This window comes from Lampris incognitus, chromosome 3 (assembly GCF_029633865.1).
Source record: "Lampris incognitus isolate fLamInc1 chromosome 3, fLamInc1.hap2, whole genome shotgun sequence".
Lineage (NCBI taxonomy): Eukaryota > Metazoa > Chordata > Actinopteri > Lampriformes > Lampridae > Lampris > Lampris incognitus.
The window spans coordinates 14,960,948-14,973,591 of NC_079213.1; the positions used below are offsets into that span (position 1 = coordinate 14,960,948).

The 12,644-nt window shown below is 42.4% G+C and overlaps 1 protein-coding gene across 2 annotated transcripts in view; it reads right to left on the bottom strand.

The window, feature by feature from the left end:
• rassf8b (Ras association domain family member 8b) overlaps nucleotides 1-12,644 on the bottom strand; it is a 29,677-nt gene that overhangs the window by 14,331 nt on the left and 2,702 nt on the right. The window contains exons 1-2 of one of the 2 annotated variants that reach the window (XM_056276548.1): nucleotides 7,357-7,396; nucleotides 1,268-1,438 (exon numbers count right to left, since the gene is read on the bottom strand). In XM_056276548.1, coding sequence (XP_056132523.1) covers nucleotides 1,268-1,379 — 112 coding nt within the window. In that variant the 5' untranslated portion in view covers nucleotides 1,380-1,438; nucleotides 7,357-7,396. Of the gene's footprint in view, nucleotides 1-1,267; nucleotides 1,439-7,356; nucleotides 7,397-12,644 lie in introns of those variants that run through there. The other variant, XM_056276547.1, reaches the window with a different exon arrangement.

Genomic DNA, 12,644 nt, shown 5'->3' on the forward strand with positions numbered 1-12,644 from the left:
TGTTTTGTTTTTTTAATCGCCCCCCCCCACATTTTTCTCCCCAATTGTATCCGGCCAATTACCCCACTCTTCTGAGCCATCCTGGTCATTGCTCCAGCCCCTCTGCCGATCCAGGGAGGGCTGCAGACTACCACATGCCTCCTCCGATACATGTGGAGTCACCAGCCGCTTCTTTTCACCTGACGTTGAGGGATTTTGCCAGGGGGACGTAGCACATGGGAGGATCACGCCATTTCCCCCAGTTCCCCCTCTCCCCCGAACAGGCACCCCAACCGACCAGGTGAGGGGCTAGTGCAGCGACCAGGACACATACCCACATCCGGCTTCCCACCAGCAGACATGGCCAAATGTGTCTGTAGGGACGCCTGACCAAGCCGGAGGTAACATGGGGATTTGAACCAGCGAGCCCCACGTTGGTAGGCAATGGAATAGACTGCCACGCTACACGGATGCCCGAGGTTGTCTGTTTTGAAGCAAAAAGTCTTATCCTTGGGAAATGATAAAACTTGGGTTCTCTGTACCATCTTTTCCTGCATCATTTTCTATACGTATATGGATGAGCTTCAGACTTCTGTACCTGATGACATCACAAATTGAGCCTTACTTCCATGTTCTGGATGGAAGCATGAAATACATGAATGTCAGAATGGTGTTCCCTTTAAAACTTAAATTCATATAAGGGAGAGCATTACTGTAAGCCAATGACAAAACTGCGATACAAGTATTCCTCAATGACACATTCCTTGAGTATGAAGGACATGTAGCAAGAAACAAACGGAAAGATGATCCAGTAAGTTCAATGATTTAAATGCCTTTAGTCGAGTTACATACATATATAATGACACCAAGTTTCATGTATTTCCTACTACATACTGAGTATCCCAGTGCAAAGTGTGTAGTGTGAATTATCTTGCTTTTGTATAGCTCATTTATGGTTTAAAATGTCAACTTGTCTCACTAGTCACTCCTCATTTTGGTGCAATGTATCACTGACAGACAGCCTAAAAACCTGCTTCCCACACCCAAGGGTTGATTTGTCTGTCTGTAGAGGTATTTATGAGTACATTTTTTAGGCTGTTCCTTAAAATGAAACCAAAAATAGAAAATTGTCAATCACATCATTATCATTATCATCATCGTATGTCATTAGATTATTACTGATAACTGTGTCCAAAGAGGTCAAGCCCCTGTGTGTAAATGTGTGGAGTGCAGATTTTAAGCCATTATGATGCATTTATGGGGAATAAAAGTTGTATTGTGAGCTTACCAATGGCTTGTGCCAAAGCGATGACCACTTCCTGGCATGTGGTGAACTCTGTGACGCCGCATACGATGCGCTGTACTCCGTCCACCCACACTTTCAGCTCCATGGCCTTCATCCAGGGGCCCTCATTCCTCCATACCAGAAGGGGATGCTAACAGCATTCTCTTGGACATCCTTCAATAAAAAAGAAAAAAAATGGAAATTGCGAACCAGGAAAATATGTGTGGGACAATACTATTTGTCCATAAATTGTTATAATAGTAAAACATTTAAAAGTTGGAGCTTATAATTTTCAAACGAGTCTTTTTTTAAAATTATTCACAAACACACCAAAAAAAACAAAACAAACAAAAACAAAACAGATTTCTTGTCCACAGTTTAACTTACAAGCAGGAGAGACAAAATGTCTGTTTGGTAGATTTTAGATAGGAGCATGAATAGTTTCTCTTGGTCCAATGACAAAAAAAAAAAAAATTTAAAATCACTTCCAATTAGGGCTGATCAATATATTGTTTCAGAATCGACATTGCAATTTACACATGAGCAATAGCCACAATGCAAAGGATCCAGTGCAAGGCAAATTTGGCCTATCAGTCATGTTAGCGGGGACGGCTGGTATAAATAGGCTAGCAGGGCTAAGCCCTCCCTATCTTTTACAATAAAGATGAGAAAATGATAATTAAAAAAAACCTTAGAACAGATTGTTTTCAATTTTGGGTGGAACCAAGAGCAGCAACAGCACCAAATAGTCACGAGAATAACACAGGATACATCTAAACGGGCTTGTTCTTTACAGCCCAACCACAGTAGCATCAGCTTCAGTTCATCTTTGTGGTGAGTGAGTGACAGGCATCATGACACGCCCCCTTAATTTGCTGATCATTTTGGGCTAAATTCAATCAGCCCCCAGGCTGCTGACTTTTGACCAATGACAGCGGACGTACAAAGTAACGGTATATACAGTGAAGTGCGAGAGTGGGGAGGAGAGGATGAGCGCGAGTGTTAGCATGAACGAGGTGGATATTTACTTTATCGTCCATTTTCTTCGATTTCTTTGGAGGAAAGAATGGAAGTGAAGAGACTGGGGACACATCGTCCAAACAATGTTCAAATAACACAACTGGACAAATGACAAAATCGTGAGTTTGTGTGACTTGGTTTCAACGAAAGGACTGCCTAACAGCAAGTGTAGCTAAGAATTCACTTTTCTGTTCCCCATGCTTGCTTTTTTGGAGGAGACACGGCTTGGACCCAACAAGGAATTCAAGGAATTGTGGATCTGAAACATTTATCTGACAAAATTAGGAAATGTGTGTGTGTGGCAGAGAGAGAGAGAGAGAGAAATTGGCATCGGGACATTCTTGAGGGTACTTCTCTATGGTGTTGTTGTAGAGCACTTGCAAGGTTTACAAGTTATATAGTGTCGTTGCTGTAACTTGGTATGTCGGATGTGATGCTGCTGTTTCTGTAGTGTGAACTATTTTATGGGTATAAATTATACCCATCAATAGAAACACAATTTCGAGACTAGGATTAATAATAGTCGAAGCTGGAAACCATCTTAGTAGCTACAATAAAACATTCCCCATGGCTGAGCTATGTTTTCTTACCATTGTTTTATCGCTTTAGAATGAATTAAATCCATTTGCCTAAATTTGTTTTATAATTATAAAAACCACGACATTTAAACACATCTGAAATCTTTTAAGAAGGGCCCCTTCTCGTGGTAGATGAACAAAGGGGTGGTTGGTCACCAATTTGGTGCACCGGAGAAGGGGAGATACGCCTGGTGGAGATACTGAGTGCACTCTTCTAGTTGTTTTTGTTTTTGTGCCACGTGGTGTGCATTTGCAATCTGGTTGCTGAGTGACATAAAGGAAGATCTGATGGTGATGCTGCAATAGCTGCTATAGTGCACAGTGGTGTACGTTGTGGTTGTTGAAGTCAGCTGTCTTGGTGTTGATCCAGTAGTGCATATAGTGCGTGATAGTGTATTTTGTGTGTGGCTGTATCGGCACCCATATGAGGAATTTGTGTGTGTGTGTGTGTGTGGGTGCAGTTGGTTACTGAAGGCCCTAACTGAAACCCCACAGTACGCTATTGGGTATAATACATTTGTTAGCCCAACTACCCAATATCAGCGCCAGCCGTCACTAAATGTTAGGCTTAAACTCTCATTGCCTTATAGAAAACGAAATCTAGCAAAGTCCCCTTTTTTAGGACGACTCTTGTTCTAGCGTTGGTTCTAGCACATCTGAAAAACATTATAATTTAGTCTGATTTAATGACTTCTTGGACAACTGCCTTATTTCTGCCTCCAAATTCTTTGCAAATCGAGCTTTTTATTCTTTAATGCTACACTACATATCGCCAAAAAAAAGAAGACTTTTCAACATTGATATTTTCAACATCATTCAGCCCTGTTAACAAGGTACACAATGCTTGCTGGATCACACTGATGGATGTGCTTTTTGCTCGGACCCTTCTACCGTCACCCCAGCCAACCATTACACCATAAAACAAGACTGGCTGGATGATTTTCCACTAAGCACAGATTACAAAGAAACAAAAGCTATTGCAGCTGTCCAAAAGACACGTCTTTAGCCGTCACATCTTGTACCATGACAAGTTTAATTGCAGTGAATTATGTAACATCTGCTCTCATTCAAATTACCTTCAGTTAATGGTTTGCATTTTAATTTCGATGCAATCAAACTAAACACACTTTGACTGTTGAAAAGGAAAGAGCTGTATGGCTGACAGTGGTGCCGCAGAAAATGACTTTCAAACGTTAGAGCCACTGTCCATTGTTCTACATGTGGTACATTCCCCTAATAATTGAGTTATGTAATCTTGTTCCTCTGCCAGATGGGCAATTTCTGTGATCTTGTTAGTAGTAACAAAGTGAAGCACAGGGACAATGGGACCTCACACCCAACACAGACGAACAGGGCAGGGCATAACAAGAGGCCGTCATATCGGTGGAAAGGGTCAAAAGGATGACTAACGCAAACATCATCCGAACCAACAGGACATACTTGTATGCCGTGACGTCAGCTTACTGTAGGTGAGGGAAAGGAAGGTGTTTGGGGAAGTTGTGAAAACAAACCAGAGCAAGTTTATGTTTTGTGCTGATAAAATGCTGAAAATAAGGAATGTGCCTTTGGTGCAGTGATTTTGACCATCTCACAGGCCTCATCCAATATCTTTTTCATTTGGCAGAATGGAAAAAGGAAAGGAAAGGAAAGCTTACAGCGGTCGCAAGCACGCAGAATGAGAGCTATTTCAAACTGCTGACACAAGCACCTTAGCAGCGAGGCAGTCATTACAAAAGCTGGCAAGGCGAGGAGAGCAGGCCGACGCAACAGAGCAGATCGGAGCAGCGCAGGAGCAGACGGCTAATGTTCAGATCTCTGCCACCATACCGGGGACGGGGCCATCCTTTTCCCTGACTGTCCGATAATTTCAGCACTGATCCCTGACTTCCATGCTGCCGAAGGCCTCCCATAACCATTCTAGACCCCTTCCATCTTCATCACAGATGGGATGGCACTCCCACAACTCTTGCGATATCAACACCGGTTCCTCCGAAGCCATTTTACTAATGTGAACACATTACACTCTACTCCTCTTCAATGAGGGCATTTGGTGAGTAAGGCCTGTGTTTTGACAGGGAGTGGGAGGACTTTAGTGACTGTACGAGGCCTTAAAGCCTGGACGCCTGTTCGGACAAGTGATGGATGATATGTAAAATATCATTATCACGATAATCATGGGGTATTTTACACAACATCAATATATATCACGGTATCTGCTAGCATATGCAAAACTGCTACAGACTATGCCAGAATCCAGCTGAGGTTCATCACATTGAATTATTCAGCAACCAAAACTAGTTGGCAAATAATACTCACTAAAATGTTTCAGACCATGTTTTGCAAGGCATTGTAGGTGATAGACACATTATTAATTTAGACAAAAAAATTGCATACCACGATATGGCAATATTTGAACTTCACAGTTCATACTGAAGATGATAAACAATAATATCGAATTACCCCCCAGTCCTGGTTCAAACTCAGTAAATGTGACAACACCTATGAAAAGATCTCAGTGGGACATGGAGGAGAGGGGAACGACTGAAGAACAGAGGTGTGGGTCGATGAAAAGGAGACCCAAAGAAAGGAGGGATGGGGGGGGGGGGCAGAACAGATGGGAAGTCATGGAAATGGAGAGAGACTATAAAGGTGTAGGTGGATGAAACGACAAGTGCAGAAGTTTCAAGTGAAGCGGTATGAAACATTTTGGTTGGTTCTTCCCAAATGCTTTAAAATGCCAAGAGTGAATATGTTTTCAGTTACAGTCACCTCTGGAAATCCATCTCTTAACTCCGCCAGTTTTAGTTGCGTGCTCTACCCATTGAACTGTACAGGGATCCAAACCACAAACCAGCGTTAATGTTATGCGCTCCCCATAGAGCTACGTCAGAAAAACAGAGGAAAAACAAACAATCAGAGGCAGAAGAGACGGACAAGCCAAGAGCAGAAACTGAATACTGACTTTTGGCTGGAACGCACCAGCAGGCCAGCCCTACGAATGCGAACGTCCGTGAAGGATCATGTTTAGAGTGACTGAGTGACAAAGTTACACGATTGGGCTGCTGGGTCAGGTGACCAACAACATCGCTGGAGTTACATGATTGGTTGGCCAAACAACGACGCCACTGGTAAACAGGGAAGTGGGACTTTCCCTATTGGCCACAGCGGTTCCAGCTCATTCCGCATTTATCGCACGCTCCTGAAACGCTTATAACGGGATATACTGCTGCTTGTGGATACTGCTGAGACGCTTATAACGGGATATTCTGCTGCTCTTTCCACATGTGGTCACGCGCTGTAACAGTTCAGCATAGAGCAGAGTAGGAGAAAACAGCTCTCCATGCACCGAGGCTTAACACACTCCAAATAACAATCACTGACAAAACACTCAAAAACGGGACACCCGCAGATGGAAACAGATGAAAGAGGGGAAGTTAACACATAATCAGAAGTGATAATTACAATTCAATCAACTTCTCTTCCAAATCAAACATCCCAAGATATGAGTGGAAAGTATTGTTCTTACAACTGCATTTATAGCTTTTTTTTTTAACTCGACCATGTCATGTGATATGCTATTTCAGCACACTTTAACATTATTACTGGGACCACTACAGAAAATTGCAGATGAATATTTAATATCCAGGAATTCACCTTATAGATGCTACCACCGACTATCCCCGCAACAAACTGGCCACAATTTCAAACACTGACCATACACGGACCAGCCATATACTAGGTTATGACCTAGTCGTATTTTTCCTCTTTTTCTGCAATCTATCCAACCCTGATGTTGAATGTTAATACTTAAAATTACATCGCTGTATTTTTCAAGTTCAAACTTTTATTAGTTATACTTGACACGAGCCTCATGCTTTGACACATCTGCATTTGAACAAAACCTGCTTATGAATGCACACAGTGTAATAAATAATGTGGAAAAAATGTAATGGCTGTGGAAAATATGCTGTGATGAAATGCTCATTAAATGATAGGCGATAGTGAAATCTCACAGTGGCTTCATTCAGTATGAATGCCATTTGAGACACATTTGTAAGTCTCTTTGTATCTCCTCCTCTTTCTGCGTCTGTCACAAACAAGTACCACACAAATACAAAATGTATAAACATGCAATATAAGTAAAGTTTAATCAATGCTTTTACGCTTGCATTTACATCGACTTGTGAGCGTGGAGTCTTTCATGCGCGCACGCACACACACACCGCACGTGCACACACACACGCGCACACACACTTCTATTGTGCAATTATCATGACACAATCCATAAATCAGAAAACAAAATAGCGAAAACAAAGCAGCAGTCCTGGATGGGGCTAATTAAGTTCACTTCAAGCCAAAATATACATTAAGACCCCCAATTCACTAATCGAAAGACATCAACAGATGCATGTGAGAGAGATCGGTGCAGAAGTCTAAAGCAATAAGCCACACAGTGAATATGTAAAATGAAATGTTCAGAATTGTCATAACAACCTTTAATTGAAAGTAATCCAGTGATGAAAATCAAACGTTATTCTTCTGCCGGGAATTAAAATTCTTCTGAGTGATGCTATTCGATCCGGCTGTTAATGTGGCCACAGTTGTGCTTTTAATGAGTATTTTACAACAGCTTTGAAAGGGACTCAGCCAATCAGAAGGGAGGACCAGAGATATGCGTTCGACAGCAACAGTCCGCCAACTGTGAGAGTGGTCCAAAAATATCTGGAGAAAAGGTCCTGGCTGGGGGATGGACACCAGAAGAACTACAGCTCCTACCTTTCCACTGAGTTAGCAGGCTTGTTATGAAAGTTATTCTAGTCCTTAGACACACCCTTCAACTGTCACTTGGCAATTAGTGCAAGTGCAGCCATTGATTTTTTGTTTTGTTTTGTAGTCGGCGTGCTCTAATGTCAGAAATAACAACCAGTAATACTGTACGTCCCATAAACTGTGAAAATGCCACTTATGCGTTACGTAACTAGTCCTTTCTATTCCTTGACTATACATGCTTTGCTTTCTCTGGCTCACTGCCGCAAATATACCATTTGGACGCTTTTATCCAAAGCACCTCGCAGTGCTGTGTGCATATACTGTACATTTTGGGTGGTAATAAAAGAGCAGATGGCTAATGTTCACATTTTCTGCTACCCAACCGGGCAGAGCGCTCTTTGTTTTCAGCTTGGCTGCAACACTTGACTTTGATGCCGCCTAGGGCGATGATTTAGACCTCTTCCATCCATGGCTGTGGTGAGACTCAAAACCCTAACTCTTATGTTTGCCATTATATTACATGTGTAACCTTTAACTCTGGAAATGCTGGTACCATGCTTTAATATGACAGTGTTACCATCAGAACAGCATAACTGCGTCATGCTCCAATTACTGAGCTACACGGGACCACAATTATCACACAAACAAGCTGTGGGAATGACTGGGCACTGTGGACTTATTGGAATTTCCTTCCCCCATTAGTCACAGTTTAATAAACAGACTGCTCATCTCAGCCTGGTGGATTCCAGGTGGGTTCTGAATCCTGTGGTCATTTATTAACTAGTGTCTAGGACAGTACTTTGATTAAAACCTCCAGGCCGGACACCCTTATTTGGCATATTATACTGTTTAGGCGGTCTGCAACAAGTTACCTCTGTATATAAAAGCTCCTCTACAGACTTCAACCTGAATTCTGATAAGCAAGCGCCAAACTGTTATTTTTATCTGTTACTAGTAGCATTGTTTTCCTAACTAAGAAGACTTCATTCAATTGAACTGAACTTGGTGGTCCACCTCTGAAAATGTGGCATCATGAAATTAGCCTAAATGCTTTGCTATCATTTCCATGTTCGTAGTGAGTTAGTGGTAACCAGTTGCATGCAGGGGCTAAATTAGGATTTTTTATGTGTGGGGGGGGGCGGGCTTTGTGGTTTCAGGGTTGCCATGTGTGCGCATAGATTTCAGTGCATGCTAGCTTGCATGACAATTTAACTCGAAGAACTAGAGCATGCCAGCTAGCTTAATGTAACGGTTAGCTACAAAAAGACTGGAGGCAACCTGCCGCAAACTATCTTGTGTTTGTTTTGATTTTACAAAATGATACTTTGTTTAAGCAGAATATCAGAGCAATTTACATTCTGTTATTAAACCTGCCAGTTTCTGACCTATTTTTCTCCTTACCTTGCCATCCACCTATGCCACATAATGCCCTCCAGCCTAACAGGACGGTTAATATCAGTTTACAGTCACAAAATTAAGTCTAGCAAAATGGCCCTGGACGCTGATATTACTGCCATACCTAGCTAGCTAAAATAAGTTACTTGGCTGTCTGAGGATATGATGATTTTGCCTTGATTTAAAAGTAAAACCTTGATGATAACGAATGACCATGGTCGCTGGTTGTAGTTAATTAAGTTTACAGCAGTTTGCTAAAATATCAATGCTGATAGAGGGAACATTTAGTGGGAATATCAGACAAACTGCGTGGCATACCCACTCCTGTCTGAAGGCCGTCAGTTAGAATACCATGCGGTTCGTCTGATATTCCCACAAAGGATGCCACGGTGAGGAAATGTTTAGTTTGCCACTGACTGCTAAATTTATGATGCAATGTTGCTGATGGAAGATTTTTTTATTGTTTTGTGCCGGTGCTTAACCCCGCTTGATGACGTTTGAGATGCTATGTGGCGGTGCTGAGCCCCAGACAGCCCCAGCCAAATTTAATCCCTGGTTCCATGCAGAGTAAATTCGAGGAGTTTGGGCCCCAAAACACCCCAAAAGGCTTATGTGTTTAGTCCCTTCTATGTTGAAGAGTGACATCCGAGTAGTTTCTCAGCCTTCAGCCTATTTGACGGCACGCATCGCTCTTCCAGCAGACTGCATGGCGCCTCCTAGTGGCAGTACAATAACGGTACAAAAACACAACTTCCTCACAAATGGTCAAACATGCCTGAAACTTTTTCTTACAGGCTCTTCACATTACAAGCTACCAAACCATTGCTTGCTAACCCTTTAAAATCTGCAGTGTAGTTTTTAACTGCATCCACGTACATCAGTCTGAAAGCAACTTGGCCTCTGAAAACGGTGCCGAGGCACAAGGTTGGCACCTGACAGCAGGAGTAGGCAAACCGCCCGCTGATGATGCAGTCGGTGGGAGCCATTAAAAGGACGAGGAGCTTGAGGTGACAGAGGGAGGGGTTGCTTTGGCGAGCGGCATACAAACAAAAGAGCACGCTGGAAAGAGGGAGGGGGCGGTATGGGGGGACGTAAGGGGGGAGGTAAGGGGAGGGGGGGTCTATGGCCAGCGCTGGCATGACTGGATGCAAACAATTCCTCACCATGGTGACACAGCTCTGGCTTTGTGCGAGCCTCACACAGATGACTGGATTGATTGGTGGGCACGGTGTGGGAAAAAGGGACCAAACAATCACTAACAATTAAGGAGCTGCCCGTGCTTTCCTGTCACTTCCTCTTTGTTCCTTCCTGGGAGTAATGGTTGTCAACAAGGGGACACGGTGGTTTCTGCCGGTGCAGGGTCTCTTCCTCGGGGCCGAAGGAAGGTTATCACTTTTAACTGGCACGGTTCCAATGGGCGGTGGGGGTTATAGAAAGGGTGTGTGCGGGAAATTTTGAGTTAAAAAGCGTCATCTATCAAAAGAAAAATTCATTTCCAAAGTTAAAAACACACCCTCACCATACATATAGGGGACATACACTGTAGCCACACGGCAAAACTCTTCTCAAAACTTAGGCAAAACAAAACTTTTATTGCATTCTGGGCCCAAGGACACAAGGACAAAAATCCCCCTGTCAGTGTTTGAGAAATGCTGTGCAAGTGAGACTACACACACGTCCTCTTTACAGACACATCTCATTTATCACGCCAGCTGTATTAATCCCCGAAAGGCAAAGTTTTCTCTGAGTTAAGGCTGCACAAGTCTTGCGCTACGATGCGTACTTTATCAGCAAGCTGTGTCTTAGTGAAAAAAGGCTGCTAAACACATAATCTCAGTCCTCTTCCCTAAGGCGGCTCTTTGAATCTAATAAGCATAAACTGAGAGTCAGCACAATATTCTGTGTGTGTGTGGGGGGGGGGGGTTATTCCTTATACCACCCAGTGACCACGATCATGGACAATCCAGTTAGATATTACAGTGCTTCTCTGATTAAAAACAAAGAAATATAGAGACACATATTCCTCATTACTACCTAACACAGCGGATAAACAGATAATTGCATTTTGTAAAATATATCACTATGCACAATTACCAGTAGCCATCTACAGTACTTGTTGCAAAAGCACTACTTACTGGTTGGAAACCAAGCCACAGGAACAGACCGGACTTTTAAATAGCAAGTGAAAATGTCAAACATGATTAAATAAGCAAACTTGTGATTTTACCTCAATGCAGCCTGAGAGGTAGTGACATTTTCTTTTTTCTTCTTCATGATAATTGAAATGGTTGGATATGGTTGAGCTGCAGCGTCCTGGTGACTGAGGGGTATTTGGTGCACGACATGTACGTGTGATTTTGTGAGTGTGAGATGGTTCACTACCTTCATCACGTCATGCCATCTCCCTACCGGTTATCTCACGTTCATCCTATTCAGTGAAACAGAACCACGGCAAAAATTTATATTTATACTACTGCTAGTACTTCCACCAACATGACTACTACTGTTGTTACTACTTATGGTAGTACTTCCACCGATACTCTACTACCACTACCTCTGTTATGTATTAATATATAAGCAGTTTAGTCATTCCTACAATCTCTTAAAAGAATTGTCAGTGTTTCTTGAACAATTTCTTGAAATGAGAAAAACACCCTGATTCAATAGGGAGAACATCAACCTCATTCTCTTTCTGAAAACTGTCCAAATTCAAAAGAGATTTTAACTGAAGACAACAAATCTATTACACATGGAATTTCCAGTTCAACTAACATCAATTACAAAGTTTAACTAATATAAATACGTACCATGAAAAATAATCTTCACCAGATTGGAAAGGTTTTTGAAACAGCATTTAGCTCACCCTCCAGTGACGCTAATGATAATTAAATCATTTTAACCCAGGGGAGGGGTGGGGGTGGGGAGTGCGATGGTGGGTTTACTGAAGGCAAAGCAGCCCACACTGTCTTCCTCCCAATTTCCCACTTCTTCATCCGTCGTTCTATATCACAAAACAAGCGGTCGGCTGGTTGTATGCTTCTCAGTACGGATCGTATGCAAGGAAATTATTTCCCCATTGACTGTTCGCCATGGAGAGTGAGGCGGCTGCAGGTTAGAGTAAAAGCCGGAATAAACTAAATCAAACGCTTTATGGCCACAGTTGGACTTAACCGATTTCCATTCACACAGATTTTATCATTTTCCACAATCAGAATTTGCTAAATAATAAACCATTTCAGATTTGAATGAAGAGAAAAAAAAACAGTTGCTTTGTAATTACATGAAGAAAACAGCAGTGCTTGTATGTAACACGCCACTTCATAGACGCTTTTCATCAGTATTACAATGCCCCTGGCTGCACATTAGTCGATGGCCAAAGCTTGATTAGCTTGACATATAGCGTGTCATCGAAGCCACTGCCATATGTCAAACAGTTTATCAACTGACCGCCTAGATTAAGAGAAACATCACGTTCACAGTTCAGTTCGTACCTTACGTCCTACCACAGCGGGCCAGATTCACCTTACTAAAGGTAAACACTCTTCCGACGGTTCACGTCCAGTGTGAAGAGCCTTTCCATCTCAAAAGTTAAAACTAATCAGCTTGGTGGAGCTAAT